General features: G+C 27.1%; 2 protein-coding genes across 3 annotated transcripts in view; both read right to left on the reverse strand.

Moving 5' to 3' along the window:
• The window catches only part of LOC113373714, a 30,299-nt gene extending 19,608 nt beyond the window's left edge, over positions 1-10,691 (reverse strand). For both annotated transcript variants that reach the window (XM_026614001.1, XM_026613995.1), the window contains exon 1: positions 10,521-10,691. In XM_026614001.1, coding sequence (XP_026469786.1) covers positions 10,521-10,536 — 16 coding nt within the window. In that variant the 5' untranslated portion in view covers positions 10,537-10,691. The remainder of the gene's footprint in view (positions 1-10,520) is intronic.
• Positions 10,692-13,518: 2,827 nt separating this feature from the next.
• LOC113363447 (60S ribosomal protein L39) lies at positions 13,519-14,560 on the reverse strand. Its single transcript, XM_026605948.1, has 3 exons — positions 14,443-14,560; positions 14,203-14,306; positions 13,519-13,642 (listed from the first exon to the last, which is right to left on the reverse strand). The coding sequence occupies exons 1-3, from the start codon at positions 14,443-14,445 to the stop codon at positions 13,594-13,596; spliced, it is 156 nt and encodes a 51-aa protein (XP_026461733.1). The 5' UTR covers positions 14,446-14,560; the 3' UTR covers positions 13,519-13,593.
• Between the last annotated feature and the right edge of the window lie 8,266 nt (positions 14,561-22,826).

Below are 22,826 nucleotides of genomic sequence, written 5' to 3' on the forward strand. Positions count from 1 at the left end.
TTACTACTTGTATGCGATTTTGCAAGGGTGTGCATGAACTTTTAAAAATTCTTACTAGTGAGGTCATAAAAAATTAATAGGTTGTAAGATTTTTTTAAAAAAAATTTTAAACAAAATCTACTACTGGTCTATTTTTTTAACAAGCTTTATATGGCACTATATTAATATTTACTCCCTTTAGAAAAAAGAGTAAATGAAACTAAGGATATTACAAGGAATCTAACATATTGCAAAGAAATGCGTTCCATTTTTTGTATATTTTGAAATAAATATGGAGAAAATAGGTTTTATATTTACATTGATAAATAAGGGTCAGAAGGAATAGTATATGAAAAAATCCAAACATTGTTATACGTAGATGGTGAAGATATAAAATAAGTTAAAACTATTCAAATATAAATGAATTGCTTATTATATTATATATGGTATTATAAAAAAGTACTTTAATAAGTGGTTTGTGTATGATGAGTTTGTGTTTTATACAAATACTATCATGCAACATACCAACAACATAAAGAGAGTATATTTACATTTTATATATAAATTGTCCCTAAAATATATTTTAGTGTATATAAATTTTGGCGTTTTGCTATTGTACCCGAACTTTTGATATTTTTTATAAAGTAAGCACTAAAAAATGGTTGTTTTATTCATCTGAAAAATCTCCGATCTCGAGAAGACGTAGATGTAATACGACCGGTACATCTTGTTGCGCGATTCGACGAATATTAAAACAGATTTGTTCCGATGACGGAACGGCACTGGACCAAATGCCTTGCGGCTTGTGGAAGTACGGGCCAATATTGTAGCTGCGCACTCGACAGCCCGTGGTGGAGACGGAATGCAGGGCCAGATTTCGAAAATATTACAAAAGTCATAATTGAAACGCAAAATTTCACTTCTGTTATGTTAAAGATACCATACCGAACGAATTTGTTAAGATTGAAATAAATTAAACTAGTTGTTAGTAGCATTTGTCTTAACCCCTTAACTTAGAATCACGAATATAGCCCGCGTACGATGGCTAGGGCCAAATGTGAATATTACGATAATCGTGTACAATAATCGGGCCAGAAGCAAACATATTAATAAATATAATATTATAAAAATTACGGACATGGCCCGGTACGGTATTACAAAATCAAGTATTACCCAAATATTGATTTGTACAAAACTCTAAAATATAAAATTATTTTTAATTTTGTGTTATACTGTGTAAAAACATATTCACGAACGCTGCGCCAGCTTGTAGAACTTTGGCCCGATATTTTCGAATCTAAATCGTAAGTAAAGGTAACCCCTTTACAAGGCAAGTTGAATAAACTTTTCTATACGTACACATAATTGAATAAATCAATAAGAATTGAGATTCAGCCATTTAGGTACAATGTTCAACTGTTTTATTATTTATAATTTATATAATTAAATGAAATTATATTAGTTTGTTTAGCATAATTTATTTAATCTTTTTCGGGTTCTGAAAATTTATTACACATTAATAAGTGGCTTCCAGCAAAATACCACAGAACGCGCATTTGCTTCAGCAAAGATTCTGATTAGAATCGTTTAAAGTTGGTGCGAAATTTGAAACTTTGATGATTTTTTATAAATCAACCACATATCGTAGGCCTATAATATTTTAGTATGTTATTTCATATGTTATTTCACTACGTCATACAAAGTTCGAATCGTCAAATTTGTCGAAAAAAATCAACTTTTAATTAAGAAGAATGCCGATTGTTACCAGAAACTAATCAACGTGGTTTTTAACCAGTATCTTTCGAACAGCTTTTGAATTTTCAAAACCGGTTCAAAATTGTAGCCTAAAACGTTCACGAGAAAATTTACACTTTTCTGCTAATTACAATAAAACTGTTCGGTCGATCGTCGCACAAAAGTTATAAACGTCCTTATCTAGTTACATCAATTTTAAACTTTTGAAACCGGTCTAGCCGTTGTTGAGCATTAGCACACACGCAAACACACACATACACATACTTTTTCCAAATTTGGTATCATTCAATTCAGAATGACTTGAAACGTAAAATTAGCAAATCGGATTTTTTCGCGAAATCCAACTTTTCGGTATGTCAAATATTTGTGCTTATATATTCAACATAATGAAAGAAATGAATTTATTGTCATTTTATTTACTATCTTTTTTCGAGAATAATTCAGACAAATAAATATTACAGGTTTAGATTATTTAAAAATGCACAGCATTTTACTATACTTTTAATTTACAATCGTAATACTTAGTTTGTGACAGTAATATATGGTGCTCGAGTTTATGATAATGAAGCAAATATTTTCAATCAAAAACAATTTTGATATTATAATTAATAAATAATCTAAGTAAAACATTATTATAAAATCAATGATTTTGAAAAAAATAACATTTCTAATTAAATTCTTATCAATAAATTCTTATCTCTTTACTTACTGCTCTTAGTTTATTATAGTAAATCTACGTACTTATACCGATTTTTTTAATTTATAAACTAATGAATCAATATATTATTAATAATATATTATATACAAAACAGAAAAATAGCATGAAGTAATCATAGTTAGCAGGAGTAGACATAAAACATTTATTGTGTTTGACAAATGTAAATATGTCAATAATTCAATTTTATTAATTTGTTTGATATTTTTATTTATTGAACTACATAAAGCAAGATAAAACGAATCAAGGTCTAAAATGTATATATTTTCGTATTTGCAACGATCTAAGAACTTTTTAGGTGACGAATTTTAAATCGTTTGTGCAAATGATAAAAAACAATTGTGTTTTACCTTTTTTTCATCGAAATTCATTTTTTGAATGATGTTAATTATGTTTCATAAATCCCATAAAATACTAAAATAACAGACTTGCTTTGTCTTTTCATGGTTTTATATGTAAGTTTTGACTGTAGTATAATAATCTAGTATTTTCAAACTTGTAATAAATAGTATTCAATATATTTAATACTCACACTTCAATATAGTATATATGTATCGTCGATTTGATCTAAATCAACACATAAATTTAATAACTACCGATAAATGTTACGTGTGATTAAAACTATATTTGCGGTTGAACTAATTTTAATACTGAGATTTCCTAACGAAGTAAATTGTAATAAGCATAATATTTTGAATTTATTACTCATAAAGAATGAGTGTATACGTAAAACTTGTGATTGAAAAATAAATAAATGTATGTAAATATTACATTATATGTTATTTTTCAAGAATAACTTTTTAAATATTATTACAGTGAGTCAAGTATATACGAATTCTTAGAAAGGGATACAAGTCACTCTAGTTAATAAAAGCTAATAAAAAATATAAAGAACACTGGATAAAATAAACTCTTGTTATGTTTTGAAGTCAATAAAAGTTGACTTGCGTTTTTTTAGTATCATTTTTTTCAATATTTTTTCATAAGAATTAATTAATCATATCGATTATCATTAGGAATCCTTCAATAAATAGTTCAAAATTTAATTTACTATGAATTTCTTGTAAATCTTGAATTACAAATGCACGCCGAAATGCACGATTATTGATTAGGTGAAAACTAAATATATTTTTCAATAAGAAAAATCTAAGGCAAAGTTATTTGACTTTACCAAATAGGAATCAAGGGCATGAATACAAATATTAGTAGGAATAAAATGCTATCCACATAATTATTATTTTTTATATAGAATATGTTGATTAGCGTAGAGCAGAAAATATGAATAAAACTTAGGTTGAAATAACAAGCCTGAAACGGTATGAGAAAAAATTATGGAATAAATTCACTAAATTTGTAGTAATAATAAATTAATAGCTGAATTATAATTGAAGGTGTATATATTATTCATATATACTATTTCAGCGCAGACTTGTCTAATGAAATGTATTTATTGCGTAAGATATTATACATTCGCTAAAAATATTCATAAGGAAATAAAAAATAATAATAATAAAAGTTTTCATAATTTTATCCTGTTCTATTTTACCTCGTTCGGCCTTGTATCTATACAGGGTGAACTAACTGCTCAGCGCTCCGGCGGGGAGTCGTAGTATGAAGCGCAACCCGTAGCAGAGCGTTGGTTTGGGTTGGAGAGTTTGCCGCTTCGTCCGGCCGATCGACTGCGCATGCAAACGCATGCGTAAAACTGTACGCATTTTGTTTAGGAAATGCATTTGAAAACGTTGACTCGAGGAGGGAAAAAGGATAACAGCAAGTGGATTATTACAATAAGAGAGTTCGTATTATTATTTTATCAACTATCACCAACTATCATCTCTTCATATTATATTCCAAGGAAAAACTAGTAGTGCATGGCATCATGACTTAAGACAAATTGCTGAAACTGTCCGTACCGAAAATTAAAATCTTTAAAAAAAATTCATATTTTTTGAATACTTGAAAAAAATAGGTTTTTGAGAATTTTGAAATTTGACTATTTTAAATTTTTTGTTCTGAAATTTTATGGAAATTTCAAATTTTTTGTTCAATGCAATCGCGCTGCGTTGCTGTTTTATAGGAAAAATATCCAGCTGACGATAACTAAATATCCACAATATTGGAACGGTACTCATAGAAATATAAATGAAATTTTTACTTATTATTGAAATCTCTATAAAATATCTGGGAATTTGATGAGCCTATGTCTAATGATATGGATCTGTCCTGCCAAAAAAATTAAACAGTTTTTCATTTCGCCAATACAAATAAATGTTTTATGATCCAATCAAATCGGACGCCCCGTTATTTCAAAACTGAATACCATTTTTGGCACTTTTTGCCCCGTATCTTCAAAACGGCTGCCTTTGTCTAGAACTAATCATCACGTCTTCACGTCAATACGAATCGAATATTTTTTAACCGAATTATTCAAATCGGTTGAACTGTGCACCCGAAATTGTCGACGAAAATTTGCATCCGCACGCGCACACAAACACACATACCTCAATTTTTCTAAAGTATGCCAAAATGCTCAAAAACCTTTGAAACGCAAAGATATATTTTTTTTAATTTTATTACCTCGTGTCATGAAAATTCATAATAAATGATTTTTATCAATGTTTTAAATAAATGTTTGGTAATTACAAATTGAAGTACCCCATAATCAGAAATTTAATGAAAATTGGATAATATCAGAAAATACACTTGATTAAGTTTTATTATAAATAAACTATTATTACTAAATACTCTATTTAGCTCTATTTCGGATCAGAGCAGGTAATGACTCATAAAATTATAATGCGGTATCGTTTTTTGCATTGCTCTATTTATATAATGTAATGTGAAAGTAATATTACTTAAGATAATTTTACATATAACATAATAAAATGTTTAATGATATTTAGAAAGTTTTATTGCAATAATATTCTACTCAAAGCTAAGACTGCAGTAATAATCCACTAATAATATGAAAATAACAACTAAAGATACGACACGAATCACATTGTTATTTCTATAAAAATGCAATTTATATAATATTATATAATGTTGATGCAAATTTGCATATTATAAAAGACATTGTTTGTAATTAACAAATAAACTTTCTTTTTACACAGCATATTTTTTATATTGAATTAAATTTCTGTATGTATGATACATATTATAAATGAAATAATTTTATATAGAAATTGTTTAACAGTAGATGTATGCCGAAATCGTATAAGTAGCTCTACACAGCCCTGCAAAAAAAATATCAATCTAATAGCATCTTTTGTAAGAATTTGCATAATTATAAAGACAATTGATTATTTTTTCTTCTAATGAGAGATCTAGCAGAGATGACTTCTTCGTTCGAAGTGGCAAGGATATTATATTAACGATTTATTATTATTTAATTAAAATGATACATGACGTAATGTTGATTCAACAGAAATGCGAATTGTTTTATTACAAAGTGTTTAATGGCAAGATTGTATAAATATGACTATTATTGGCATATAAAACTTAAGATGTGGACTTATATTGCACATGCAACTTTATACAATTCTGTATACATACATATGGAGGAATATATATATATATATATATATATACATACATTTATATATAAATATATATATATACATATATTTATATATATAAATATTCTATTCTATTCTATTCTATTCTATTTGATATGAATCAATGCCAATCATTTTAAACTGATTTTAATAAGTAAATATTATATATTAGTTGAATTGTAAAATGCTATCGACGTTGGAAATAAAGATGTAATTGTTTCAATGTTTTTTATATTCTAAGCTATATAAGTTCAAATTATACTATTTTTTCCTTATAAATGTACACAAACCCACATAATTTTATAATTCATATATCTTGTATATAATTATTCGTTTAAATAATTTTATAGTTTTACATTAGTCTCATTATATAATATATAATAATTTGTGTCATTAATAATTAAATGGTCTTAAATTAATAGCTCTCAAGTCAAGGTATCAAACTAGCATTGTCAAGTCATGTCACGAAATTGCAATTATGTTTTCTTATTGCTGGTAGTTAAATTACTCACGTATTAATTATAAACCATATAATTCTTGGTTATATTCTGGGCTCTTAGTAAAAAACTTTTCTTCTTCAATTGAAAATTTCCCAAAAAGTATCTAAGCTTACGAGCTATAATCAGAAATGAAATATAAATAAATATATAAAATCGCTAATTGATAAAACTAAACAAAGATTAAAATTCTACGTGTTTTTCTGATAAACATTGCCATTACAAAAATATTGATTAATCGAAACAACTACCATAGAAATCATAGTTATACGTAGATTTATAAAAGCTATTTGCAAGTAAGCTTTTAATGACTATTTTTACATGCTCATAATAAAGCGCTTTTTAATATTATGTTAATTTAATATGTTAAACAGATCTTGAAAATATACTAGCTGTACCTGTAACTTCGTTCGGTTGCAATTTAACACGAAAAGCTTTTACATTTTTAACAAAAAGTTATCACATAACTAACAAAAATAATCTATAAATAATTTGTTCAATTCCAACTAAAATCTTAATATTGAACTCCAATGTACTTAATTAACAATCATATTTAATAGCTTTAATGTAAAAAATGAAAGCAGTAAAAATGCATCAAAATATTTTGAATTACGTTAAGATGTATAAGATAAGATAATTATAATAATAGTAAATATAAAACAGACAAAACCTTTGAAAAAAATAATTTGGTATATGTACCTAAACGTCTATTGATTCATATGACTGTCGTAAAATACGACTATTTCTATATTTTGGGACAAGAATTTTATTTATATGCGTAGATTATTATAGATAGATATTTATACACATATAAAAAATCTATACTCAGATTCAAGAGTTGTAATAACTTTCATTGGGTATTGATTTTTCTAAAATCGTGTAAATCAATTCAACGCAGCATAAGCCCTTCAAAATAAATCTTTGAGGGATATAAAAATAAATACAGTTTACCGATCTTGACTCGGGAAGGAATTAATTTCTGAGAAACATTCAGAAATGTATTCTCAGAAAGGAGTCTAGTACAAAAAATGGTATAAAAAATAATTAATTTTTTTTTTAAACATCACTACTTTGATTAGAATAACAATTAGAACTAGTGCTTCCGATTGCTTTTTGTTATCTCAATGCATAGAATTTACGCTTCCGTTGCATTCAGAGTACGACGATGGTGCAACGCGACCTAAAAATTGCACATGATTAGCAGCTCTGCTAATTGATGCAGTACACCAAGCAAAAATTTGCAGAGTTTCATAATATAGTGAAACACTTTCTCTGGATACCTAGTAGAATGTTATAGTTCAGTAACACTCTGTGGAAAACAGGTGTTAACAAAGTTCATACACTTGTTGATATATGATATTGGTAAACAAGGACCTGAGTTGGTATCTATGTATTTTATAGCTTGAGGAAAGTGCAATTGCTTAAATAAATTAAATGAATTAATTTTTTTAGATTAGATAGTATTGCAATGAGTGGGACTACACTTATTATTATTATGATAATCTTTTATATTCATTTTATAAAACATATTGAATCTTTTAACTTTAAAGTTTAACACGTTAATTGCTAAGATAATATCAAGAAAATTTCTGCTGGCCATGGTAACTTTATCAGATAGTTTAGGAAAAAATGTATCAAGGAATGTTAATGTATCAGAGAAAAAAATTTGTTTTGCCAAAATTCTTGGAAAACACTATTTTTTATACCACACATATATAAGTGAGATGGCGCTATATTAGTTCTTTTTATCAACAAAATTATCTAAGTAGTATGTTTAAGAACTTCCCGTAGGGTGAGTTATAGTAATCGCAAAAAAAATCGAAAATAAAAATGTTTATATATCTTTACGTTTCAAATGTTTTCGAACATTTTGACATACCTTAGAAAAAACGGATGTATATGTGTGTGTATGTGTGTGTGCGGATATAAATTTTCGTCGACGATTTCGGGTGCACCGATCAACCGATTTGAATAATTTTAACAATATTCGATTCGTATTGATGAGAAAACGTGCTGATTAGTTTTTGGCAAAGACCGGTCTAGTCGTTCCGAAGATGCGGGGCAAAAAAAGCCAAAAACGGTAACTCAGTTTCGAGAGAACGGAGCGTCCAATTTTAATAGTTCAAAAAACATTTTACTTGTATTGACAAGATGAACATGATTAAGTTTTTGAGAAAGCAGGTCTAGCGGTTTCGAGATTTTTTTAGTTTCTGTTCCTTAAAAGCCAACTGCTCGAAACATCTGCAAATATATCATTTGTGATTGACAAGGCCTTCTTGAAATTTGAAAAAAAAAAATAAAAATATTTAAATATACTTTACTATAACTATATTTCCACTGCAATCAATAATCACAAAATGGATTATGATGCTTGAATCTATTAGGACGTTTTTTAAAAATGAAGCTTTAAAATTTTATCAAAAATATGTCCCTGATTGGTCAGAGAAAAAGTTAACTGCAGAACTTAACTAACTTTGGTGAAATTCGACTTAACGGGGATAACAAAATTCTGTCTTATCCAGTAATCGTATACATAGAAATAATTTTTGTAATTTAAGATATATAAGTGGGTTTTTACACAATCCCTCTTGCGTCAAAATGAGTCTGATAATTTTTGTAAAAACAGAACGATTTTTATATTGGTATGTATGTAATATTAGTAATTGCACCCTGGACATGATGGCATTTTTTTTAGCAAAAAATTCTTGATACTTCGTTTATCATATCTGCAATTGATATTCTCGATGCGACGTTAACTAAATCAATCAGCTCATTGTACCCTTTACTGCTTTTAAACGGCTTATTTTACGACGTTTTGTTTATTAATATTTTTTGTCATCGTATGTTTTGATCCTGAACGCAAATGCAAAACAAATAGTTTTTTGTACACAGACACGCCTGCATTGAATCCATCACCAATAGGTGACCTTTCGACCTTTTTTCCTTTATTTAATATACCATCAAAAATACTGAATGTTGTATAAGAACGACAGATTGTAATTCTTAAATGTAAATAAAAAAAATCAGACACGCCTGTTTAGATAGATAATAAATAATATTATTTTGCAAAAATGGTATCACTATTTTGATTTGAGAGGAAATGGACCGAAATGTAGATAGTCTGAGCAAATAAAATTTGCATTGCAAATGCATTACCCAAGAATTAACATTTGCGCTGCACATTTGAATCCTGTATCACGTGAACTGGAAATTTATAGAAAAGACAATTTTGTTATAATATAAAATATCACTTGTGTTTTGAATGTTTCGTTATAAACTCATATCCTTGCGAGTAAAAATGAAGGATATTATTTTTATAAACTGAAGTTAAAAAATATCAATGAATGTGTAGTAGTAATTTAGAAAATTAACATCCTACGAAACTACAATAGTGTAGATATTATAGTCGATATTATAGCTGATGTAATTTCTTCTAAAAACCATGATAATATTTTATTTAAAAATTAAGCATGATGTAACTTATTAAACTAATTAATATTTCTTAAATTCAACGAGATTAAAAGTAAGTTAACAAAAACACATAAATCAATAAACAATATTTGTCGAAACTTAATTGATATTCCTAAAATTAAATGCGAATTAATATTACTTCAAATTTGTCAATAAATTTAAAAACAATTGCTATCAAATTATATAACAGAATAAGCTTCATTTTCTAGAATTCTGTTATTTAATTTGATAGCAATTGTTTTTAAATTTATTGACAAATTTAAAGTAATATTAATTCGCATTTAATTTTAAGTTTTATTAAATTCATAATTGTTTTTTTTTTTCAAAATCCTGATTAAAATATAAAAAATAAAACTTGATTATAAAAATAGCTTTTGTGAACAAAATTCGGAACGACCTGAGCACAACAAAGAATATAATTCGGAGCAACTGAATTACATTCTTTTATAATATAAAAATATTATATCGCATTATTTAATATGTACAAACTGTAGCTCATGCAATGCAATTAATAATAATAATATAAATAATTAATTAAAAACTTGCCTAATTCTGAAGACATTATTGGAATTATTTGCTACAACATCACATGAACCAGAAATATATTAAAAAGTGCACCACTCATTGTTAACACAAAACACTAAAACAACACTACTAAAATGTTCTACAATTGTCCTTTCGTAAAACATTTAATCACTTCATTTTGAGTCACATGATTCAAAGATTAATTACACATTTAAAGATTAATTGCATATTTCTCTGCATAAAATATTGTTAAATACATCAATTGTTATTTTTGTTTTCTTACGTACTTGCAACTTGCGATCGAGTTAAAACAAAATAATGAAAAATAATACTCATTATCAGAATAATAAAACACATTAATATTAAAGAGATCAAAAATCCTTTAAAATCCTTTGGCATGTGCAAATTTTGATATGACCAACAAAAGGTTTAGCAGTATATTTCACAAACGAACCAATTCACCTCACTTTTTTGTCCAGCAATCTTTCTGATTGCATGTAAGAGACTGGAAATTAAACATATCATAGACCTCTATTCATAACATAACTTTCGATTTGAACGTTATTATACCGGCGGCGTTCACTGCAAGAAATAATTCGTGTTACAATTGCATCGCTATTTATCAGTGAAACTGTTCTCCTCTGCACTTACTACTTATAGAAAAGGCGTTGATAAGGCCGACTCTCACACTAAAACTCATATTTCTAAATATTAGTACAAGAAAAAATTTTACTTTATGTATTTCCACAAATTATTAAAAAAAATACATAGACCATGTACATGCCCGGATTGAAACTTGCAAATTTATATTAAGATTTGTGAACATCAATCTAAAATAAAAATAAGATCAAATCATCCATTAATCACGTGAGGCTGACAAACAAAAATTACTAAGTACTACATGGGGGTGAATCTATTGAAATACCTAGTGCATTTAAAAAAACTTTGAAATTTACCCGAATTTAAAACAAAATCCAAAAATTTTACGAATTTTTCTAGATACTAAAAATACACGTGATAATTTTAAACATCACCACATATCAATCATGTCCAATAATCCTTAAAAAGCGATTCAAGCACTTTGTCCAATTTACATAAATTGTTTTTGTTTGACCTAAGTAATTAATATGTTTAAAACGCAAATTATAATATTCCCAAATGTTCCACAAACATTTTGACTAACTTATGTAAATATAATAATTCGATTTTGTAAATGGAGGCAATCCTAACGCACTTATTTATCTTAATTTGCTTATAATCATATTTTTGTATTTATTTATAATCTGTATTTTTGTATCTTCATTATTTGCTTACTTTAATTACTTTATTTAATTTTTATTTTGCGCATACATCACACATTAGCTTATAGAATATGTATTCTGATTGCTAATTATAAATAAATAAAAAAAAAATCGTTATGTGTTTAAACTACTCTTATATATAACAAAAAAGGAAAAAAATCTTTTGTTTGCATATCGCATTTAATATTAGTTTAGTTTTAACAAATATTATTGTTATAATTAAGTAGAATTTATTCTATAGAATTAAAATGAACATCAGCTCTCCCTTTACAACAGTAAAGATAGGCAATGCAATTTGTTACTGTGATAATAAAATCGATGGAGACAATATAAATTGGATTACAAAATCATATCAAGAGGTTTTGGTAATGTAAATGTTAACTATTTAGTTTAATCTGAATTGACAAATGAAAATGAAAGTTGTAATTTATAAATAGTATTTACGAATTATATGAACTGATTTAACGGTTCGTATTAATTCGGCTGCATCCGAGCGCAACGGCAAAATGACTATGCCGCCGGAGTGGCGGCATCCGAGTCGAAAGGGTTAATATACGTCGGAAAAAAAAATATTTGTAAGAATCGTAAAACACAAATATGTATGGTCAAAAATTAATAAACGTTCAAAATTGAAAAGATGCTTAAAACCATTCTTAAAAATTAAAATTTTAAACGATATTTAATTTGGTCTATTAAATTTCTACAACTAATTTTTATTAACCAATACTGAAAACGTATCTAAAGCAATAAAAAATAGCATCAAAAGTTTATCACCACAAAAAAGAAAAATTTAAATTAAGTAAATAAATTCTGAACATTTAGTCATTATATAAATGAATGAATGGATTTTAAATTTTAGAACAGGAAATTGCAATAATTTCAGTGCCACTGCTTATCATAAAATGCGCTGCATTTTTATTTTAATATCTATTGTGATTTCCTCTTCCACACAAGTATCATAATATACAAAATAAAATTGACTTTAGTACAAATGAAATAAGTACTAAACTTTTTTTTTCACAATCATAATTTATGGTAACGTAACGAAGGGTCTTGTAAGCATTAGCATTTGATTTTTTAAATTTAAAAATATAGCAATAATAGTAATAAAAACCCAATGAATTCTTTTGATTCTAATCATATGCTTTCGAAAGCACCACTATTGTGCTAAGATACAAAAATAGTAGTATTGATATCTATAAAATAAAACCATTTATATTGTCTATATAAAATGCACTTGGAAATTTAGTAGTGGATCTTACCAAAGCCAAACAATGTAAAAACACCTGAGCTATATGGAAACAGATTTGCTGCTTCGAAACAATTACATACATTTCAGGGATATTTAAAATGCAACAAAAAAAAAAAGATGTACATTTCTTCAGAAGCAACTTAAACGAAATAAGAACATAGATCGCAACCTGAATTATTCTCAATCAATATTTCTAATAATTGATTTTTAACCTTGAAATATCATGATAAGGTTTTAATACATTTGGAGCATAAGCGACAGTAACTTAAGACAATGCCATATTTTGAAAATGACATTTTTGCAGGGTGTTGTGAATTAAAAGCCCTCGTAACAAGAAACAAGTAAGAAAGAAAACTCAAATATCATTGCAACTTATTGTATATTCCTGTTACAAAAATGCTTTAGTACATCAATCATTTGTTTCCGATATCTTGAACAAGTTAATTCAATAAATGAATACACAAAATTAATGTATAAGAAATTTATTCTTAAATAGGACCACAAGATATTCACACAATAACATTTTGGGAAGTTGATCAGCTTACAACTTCAACTTGGTACGTCTCCAGTGACGCCTCTTGGCGTTGTACCTGGAAAGAAAAAATAATTTTAATGTGTGGAAACAAGTGATCGAAGGTGACAAAACAAGCTGCGACAGAAAAATACTGTCAACATTTTAAGTTGAAGCTGGCAGTCTAATGTAGTTCAAACTGGTAAGAACTATACAAGTTTATAAAAGAAGTTAATTACTTGTAATGGGAAACTATCCATCATGAATATGCATGAGCAAAATAAATCATATTTGACAAACGCAAAGCATAGACCATAAGTAATACAAGATATATTGTTTTTCAATGCAAGATCTGTCTAATCAAATGAAAAAACTACTCCCAGTTCATTATTGAAAATGACCGCTTAAAAGTTAATACCGTATAGATATATAACAAAAGTTGCTAAATAAAAGAATAAGTTTAAAGTCATAGGATAAATGATTTCATACAAGAACAGGTTAAAATCGTCAATACTTATTAATCTTGAATTACATACAAATATGACACTTCAAACGAGGTTAATTTAGAGGTTATGTTCAAACAAAATTATGGAGCGACTATTTTCAATAAATTAAGGACAAACATTAATAAACACTTACCTAATTGTGTTTCCAGTACGCATTCTGACCCATTGTGGAATCGGTCTGTTTTGTTTTAGCTTCTTGGCAAGCTTACGCTTGATAATGAAAGTCTTGTGAGCAGACTAAAAAAAAACACGAATTTCAATAAAATATTCATCACAACACAAAATTCATCAGTAACACACTATACATTTCATGCAAAATATATTAAAATATTAATAACATCGTGGATGATTAATAAATAACTTTTTAACTCACCATGGCTGCGTCCTCTCCAAAACGATGTATTGAAAAGGAAATGATGTGAGTCGAACACTCTATGCCGAGAAGCACGAAAAGGTTTCGTGTTGCCAGCACTGATTATGACAGATGACCGTGGCGTTGTTAGCATAGTTCATGTTAGTCATACGGTAACAATTCGTTGTTGGTATTATTGCGTGAACTCAGGCGAAAATGTTGCGAATTTCAAATAGAACAACTTGAGGAAAATTTTATGACATTTTAGTATTACGATTGTGAAGTTGGTGGTAATGAAAAAGAATAACTAGTGGTGCATGGCACCGTGCCTTAAGGTAAATTGCTGGAACTTTCCGTACCAAAAATTTAATTTTTTAAAAAAGATTCAATTTTCTTATAGAACCCTGAAAAAAATCGATTTTTGAGATTTTTAAAATTTCTGATAACAATTGACCTATTTTAGAAATTTTGAACTGTTTTTCAAAGCATTCGCAACAAGCTTGCTGCGTAAAATCGAAAATCATTGGTACGAAACCCATAGAAGAGTAAACAAAATTTGTTCTTATTAATAAAATATTTATAAAATATGTGATAATTTGATGTGCATATGTGAAATGATAATTTGACCAAATAGCATTTCTTTTACTTTTTTATTGGATCTCCGAAACCGCTAGACCTGCCTTCCCAAAAATAAGTTCTTCACTTCGTCAGTACAAATAAAATTTTTTTGAATCATATAAATCGGACCATCCGTTTCCCGAAAAAATCAGTCACCATTTTTGGCACTTTTTGCCTCATATCCCCAAAAACTGATCAGCACGTCTTCTTATCAATACTAATCGAATGTTTTTTAAATTATTCAAATCGGTTGACCCGTGTTCGCAAAATCGTCGACAAAAATTTGTATTTGCACACACACACATACTCACTAGCACACACAAATACACATACATACATCCATTTTATCTAAGGAATGCCAAAATATTCAGTAACGTTTGAAACGTAAAGATATACAAAAAAAATTATTTTTGATTTTTTTGCGATTACTATAACTTACCCTACGGAAAGTTAAAAATGAAAAATGTAAATAAAAAATCTACATTGTCGAAATTGGTTATTTTATAAATTACATTAAATATAATGAATATTATGTTTCAAAGAATAATAAAATAAGCAAAATATCGTACAATTTGCGTCCGCATGTCGAATTCGAAAATATAAAAGATTAATGAAAAAAAAAACATTAAAATGCGAACGAGGTCATATGAACCTTTATATAACCGGAAACAATATGATCATTTTTTTAAAAATAAAAACGCTTTTGTAAAAATGGTTCTAAAGTACGTTAGCACAAACCTAGTGTGCGGCCAAACAATCACTGATATATTTTGCGATTCATAAAATTAACCATATATACATTATATTCAGTTACATAAGATATTTATTGAATCGTCATATAAATTTACAGTTTTATAAAAAAATGGATAAGTAAACTTAATTGTCCATCATTTTCAACCTCAATACTTCATTTTTTGAAGTTAATGTTTGATTAATATATATTTTATTAAATGATATGTTATGTAGTCACATTACATTAAAACCAAGCTTTTATTATGCGAAGAAAAATATAAATAAAAAGAGTAGCACATCGTGAAACCCAGTTCTTTAATTAATTATTCTATCATGCCTTGATAAATAATTAATAAGTCAAAAATTACATTGAATATGCAATCAATGTAAATATAAACGCTAAAAAACAGCGGTGAACTTTCGCGCAATGTTTCATAATCGGAGAAAGTAGACCGAACAACTGTCTGCCTTCCGACTGTTAAGCACAAACAAAACCATTATACTTATAATTAAATTTATTTATTGGAGATATAATTTTTAAATTTAATTATATGTATACACACAAACTTATATATCCGTTATATAACTTATATATGAACTAAATAGGAACTAGTTGTAAGTGGTATTTTGCCTTAAGGCAAGTTATATGAAATTTCCGATATGTGTGAATAATCGACTTAAACAATAATAAATAAATTAATTTATTAGTGATTTATAAGTACTACGAGTAGATTTATTCGACGAGTGTTTTCTTGTAATTTATTATTGAAAAACAAACACTTGCCTAATACAACTTGGAGTATTTACTAAAAGCAAATTTTTAAAATCCTATAAATTATTATAATTGAACCAGTTTTCGTAGGACGATAAAGTTTAAGTATGTTCATTGAGACCAGGTTCTTTATCGGCATGCCAAGTAAAGCGTCTAATTTTAACAAACGCTACTGATTTTTTCAAATTTTGATAAATTTTTGAATTTTGAATATTTTAGTATGTTCTATAGGATCATGATATTATTTCAACACTTAATTACAAGAAAACGCTCTTCGATCTTGACCAAAAACTAATCAGCACTATTGAGAACCAATATCTATTGAACGGTTTTTGGATTTTCAGAATAGATTCAGGGTTATGGGCTAGAACGTGGAGGAAAAAGTGTACACTTTGCTACTAATTACGAAGAAATGGCTTGGCCGATCGTCGCGTAAACTAGTCTTTGTCCTCATCAGAATACATCAAATAGCTTTTAAAATTTTGAAATCATTTTTGAGAAAACATCGAGAAAAGGTCTAATGTCAATAAACGCCAAAACAATGCTAGACATATTTTTATGAATTTGTAAAATTAAACGATTTGTCGTAGGGTCAAAATATTTTAGTATAATCTATAAGGATATTTATCATAAAAATCGTAAAAAAAATATTTAATTGTTAATTACAAGAACACGGAGGCCGATATTTACCAAAAACTACTCAGCACTATTCCCAATCAATGGTTTTTGCATTTTTATAACCGATTCAGAATTGTGAACTAGAACGTAGACAACTTTTTTTTTCACTTTTCTGCTATTAACAAAGAAACGGCTTGGCTTCTCGTCCTACAAACGTGACTAACGCTAGTTCTTATCGAGTTACATCGCATGGTTTTTAAAATTTTGAAATAGGCAAAGCCGTTTTTGAGAAAACATGGACAAAAAGTTAAAAATCTGTTCACATACACACATACAAATTCTTTTTCAAAATTTGGTCTTATTCGATTCAGAATGGCTTGAAACGTCGAGAAAACATAAAATGAGCAAATAGGACATTTTGATGAAAACATAAACTTTTTTGGGAAGTTAATACTATTTCGGTAATTATAATTGATCTAAATCAAGTTGGCATACAACCTGAAAAATGCGTCGCTTCAGGTTGCCGCACAATTTGCCGGACACGATATAAAACGGAACATGATAATTAATAATAATAAAATATTTTGCTTAATAAAATTACGTGTTATTAGTACCCCTCACTCACGTGTTAAAATTAGAGTTTCACTCGAACGTTTTAGTTACATCTTTGCTCAATGCACCGTCAATGAGAAGACTCAATTGAAAAAGGCCCATTGATGCAACTTAGCACTTATTTGTAAATCTCTCGCTGGAGAGATTCGAATACTATAAAACTATTTCACATAATTTTTCATGTTGTATATTTGTTTGTGTTTGTGTATGTAATTTTATGTAATTTGTATAATTTTGCTCAATAGCTTAAAGAAATTTGTAATTTTTGATTGCTGTTAATAAATATATATATTAAAAAAAATAGTATTCCTGCCGCTAATTTGTAGTCTCAACCACCTGCCGCCAATTCGCCGTCTTATATTAACAAAGTATTTGTTGTATAGTAACAATATTCCACACGGTGGACTCATCATCTGTATAAACAGCGCGATTTCCTTGGTGGGTCATGCCCATGCCTCTTGTATAGCGTCGTCCGCCGTTACCATAATACCGAACTGCCGACAACAGTCGCACACGAGGTTCCGCGCCGTTATCATCTCAAACGAGCGCTATTATTTCAATCAAATTAAAAAAAAAACACGCGCCACGCGAGATCTTCTAATGCAATTCAAAAGATCCAAAAAATACATAAAAATGAACGATTCATCAATACGTTGATTTGTATCAGCACAGCTGAAGTGTTAAACATCACTTTAATAATTCTTACAGTTAAGAAATATACATGTGTATTCTAATACTTGAAGTGGTAAGGTATATTTGTGCAGAAATAAATGTTTAAACAGAGTTTAAATGATATTTCATTTATGTGCGACGTTATAATTTGAAGCTGATTTTGACATTTACAGCCAAGGTAAAAATTAGACTAAATTGATAATTAACCCTTTCGCTACGCTTGAACGCTTGATGACCTGTGTGTATTTATCACTTTGCGTCAAATTATTGAGATTTCGAATTTTGAAATATATTTTTATTGATAATAATTGGTAAATCTTTAAATATGTTGTGTAGAAAGTACGTGGGCGGCCGGCTGGCCCATACAGCAGTGTCACTTTCGCGGGCAACACTTTCGTAGCAAAAGGGTTAAGAACTTATTATAACTGAATAATAAATTAATAATAATATGTCTATTAATAATGAATATTAGTGTTGCTTGTAAATATACAAATTAAATTATTTGGATATGTTATAATTATATTAATTAACGATTTCTATATTTTGTCCTATCTTTGTATGTAATATTCATCAATTACATATTTATTTATTACCATAATTAGGTCATTTAATAATAGGAAATGCTACTATTATTCTCTTATATAAATTTGCATACTTTCACTATCAATTATAATGCACGTGATAAGTTAAATATCCATAACATACTAAAATTATATAATATATTTCTAGTTTGTTATCTCTATAGAACAATTAATTAATTAATAATTAGATTGATGAGACTTCATTCTACATTTGATTTTGAGAACTTATTCGTCTTGATCAGATATTTTAGGTGTAAAAAAATTATTAGATCTCAAAATATTTACTCATATTGGAAAGTCTTTTATTTAAAGAAAACATTTTTTTTACTTCACACAAATACTCTGTCAAGTATTAGATTGATATTTTAATTTTATAATTTATTTTATTTCATATACATATTTTATTTTCTTATTGTATTTTTGTGTCTCGTGTATTATTGACTAAGAAATTTCTCATGTGGGAGAATTTCTTTTCGCGGTCAATATCCTATTGCGCTCATTGGAAAGTTGCATACTGACGTTACTAAACTCTCATATCTTTCACAGTTCATTCAAACCGAATTTAATCATTAAACTAAATAATAAAGTACCTGAATAATGAATTCTTTATTTATTTAAAAATGTCAGAAGTTATTCAGTGAAAGTTTTTTTTGGCTCAAGTGAAACCAACGTATTATATTTTTAATATAACATTTTAATTTACAGTTTAACATTTTTAATATTTTGCTGAAATTTATATTGGGTATTATATTATTCAGAAATATTGACGAATTTAAGTATTTGTAGCATTTCAGTTAATTTCTCATTTTATATCAGATAGAGGAGACTGAGTACGGTTCTACCATTTGGGGTTGATATAATGCAAATATAATAATTAAAACTTATTTAAATAAACATACTTCATTATTTTTTTACACTGTACCCTGGCACAACTGTACCCAGTCCCATACTCGTTTATTGTTAATAATCTTTTTTGGAAACTAATTAGATTACTCAGTTTATATTGTGTATTTGCTCTGATTATTTCTTAAGAACTTATGGCTTTTTGGTAAAACTTTATTGATATAAATTCAAATTATGTTGATATATTGATAACAAAAAAATACAAAGTAAATACAAAATATATTGCATACATTGATAAGTAAATATAACTTAAGTTAACCTAAGTTAAGGTTACTGATTTCTGTCTCTATTATTTAAGGGAGGTAAAAAAATTCTACCAGCAGAAGAGATTAAATGCCAATGACAATAAAAACTCAGAGAGACTTTCACTTTTAACTAACCACGTTTACCAATTTAAATTTAATTTAAAGTTCAATATTTTAAATATTTTATAATATATATCTCCATAAGAAGTATTACGTTAAAAATAAAATCGCTAATGATTACATAAACAATATCAATAGAAGTGCCAGTAACTTTCACATGCGCTTTTAGACGACGTTGATAATCACTTTCGATTTTCTTGGCGAGTCGCTTAATTTTATAACACTTTTTTTATCGTCGGTTTTTACATAATTTTTATGTTTCATCTATTATGATTCACATGTTTTTTCCCAGTTTTGGCATAACAGTTCTTAAAAAATATATACAAAATAGTTCATGCTTAAATGTAAACATATTTTGTGGTAAATTATTTTCTTAATTATTTATTTTTCCTAATTATTTTTTTTAAATTGTAGCACTACATTAATTAGCTATTTAAATAAAATAAAATTGAAAAATTTTATTTTTAATTGAAATTTTTAGGATAAGCGAGTTTTTTTCAAACTCATCTAAAACTGAATTTTCAGAGAATTTTAATCGAGGATATTATAAATTTCTCATTCATTATAGTATATAGAGATTCCTTCTGATAAAAACTACAATTTTATCGAAGGAGCAATATATGCATAAACAGTATTTTAATTTACTTTATAATAATATAAGTTATAATAATACTGGTATATTTTTACTGGTTTATTTTTATGTAGATTTTTTACCTCAATTTATTCATGCCATTCAAGATATAACCTAACCCAATTAATTCGCCAGGCTCAGTAACAATAATTGTGGAGAAATAAAACGCAATAACGGAATCGAATTTAAAAAAATTATGTGGACAACATTTCAATTTTTTCATTAAAATCAGATGTAAAGATCAGATTTATCCAGTATTATAATAATCAAAATTGATAGTATTTTAGAAAAAAATAAAAACAATAATATAAAAATATAATGCATATTAAAGTAACAGAATCATAGAGTAATTTTCACATACGTGTTTGCTGCACAATATTTATTAATTGTAAAAATTTCATAGCTAAATTTTAATAATTATAATTCAATTTGTTTTTATGATTTTTTGCCACTATTGAGCCATTAACAGCCAAAATAAACATTGAAATTGCTCTTTTTAAAACTGACAAATTATGCACACATCTGTGATATTATGCAAACAACTGGTTTTAACTATCGTATGATCTGATTCATTTTTATCAACAGTATAAATTAAATTTTAGATTAATTTAAATTAAATTCAATCCTATAAAGACCTAAACATTTGAATTATTTGAACATTATACGTCGTGATATGATAATTTGATTTTTCCCACGCCCAATAGGTTTATCCAGTTCAATTCGGTTTTATGAAAATTTAATTATTATAAGTTGATATGAATTAGATAATAATTTTAAAATTTACGTTATGAAATGCAAATTAATGAAAAAACTTTCCAATCAATAGTTATGATCAAAAGTTGCAGAGATATTTAGAATAAATTATTTGTTTCCCAATCTTATCATGTCAGGATATTATTCAAAATAAACAATAAAAATTATATTGATATTAGTGATTTTCTCAATATAATGACTGAAAACCATGATAATTTCTGTAATTCATAATTGAGATTTTTGTATAAGTACAGTATTTAATTTTTAAATGAAAGAAATTATAAGTTTGTTCTTTAGAGAAGTTTTTATTGCATGTAGTTTACAAATAATTTGTAAAATATTATTCAGTATATACAAATGATATAAATAAAATCACTACTGATGCCGATTTAAAATTAATGATAATATGTACTTAATTAATTCCCTTGTTTAGATATGTATGTTAATTGAGCATAAATATAAATAAACATGTTCTTTAAAAATGTATAATATGCAAACAAAAAAGTCTCTATAAGTCACCCGAATTAAAATAGATAATGAAAAATATTTAAATATGCCTTTATGCAAAAACTTCTGCGAATTTATATATCTGTTAACCAAAATTAATTACTATAATCGAGCAGTATATTAATTTTTTGAGTAGTAAAATTATTTGATATGACATAAACCAGTTTATATGAATAATCATTTAAATATGCGTTTTAAATTTAAATAAGGTTTACGTTTTGAATGAAGAGAAAATCAATAAAAAAACTATCAGGATGTGATATAGCCAATTGCGTCCTTGACCAAATAGTAGATTTGAATTTTAAAACAAATTAGTAGTCAGACTGACTAATAGTTCATCATCCATACCTAAATTAATTATTTAAAATTTTAATATTATCGTTTTGTCATTTAGCTATTCGTTTATTAGTTTCGTTGAAAAATAGAAGACATAGTTATATAAAATAAATTTGGAAATATTTATATTTTCAATTTGCATATCGAACGTATCGATTGGATCACTGTCACATAATTTGAATATCGCAGATATTTTTCACAATATTCAACAAAATGTTTGATCTTGATCTTAAAATATGAGTCCTAAGAAATGAACTTCATGTCTATATTAAAATTATTAGATGAATATATACATTTATTTAATA

This window comes from Ctenocephalides felis, unplaced genomic scaffold (genome assembly GCF_003426905.1).
Source record: "Ctenocephalides felis isolate EL2017-DRISC unplaced genomic scaffold, ASM342690v1 CF-g0.4_SCAFFOLD_00845, whole genome shotgun sequence".
Taxonomy (NCBI): Eukaryota; Metazoa; Arthropoda; class Insecta; order Siphonaptera; family Pulicidae; genus Ctenocephalides; species Ctenocephalides felis.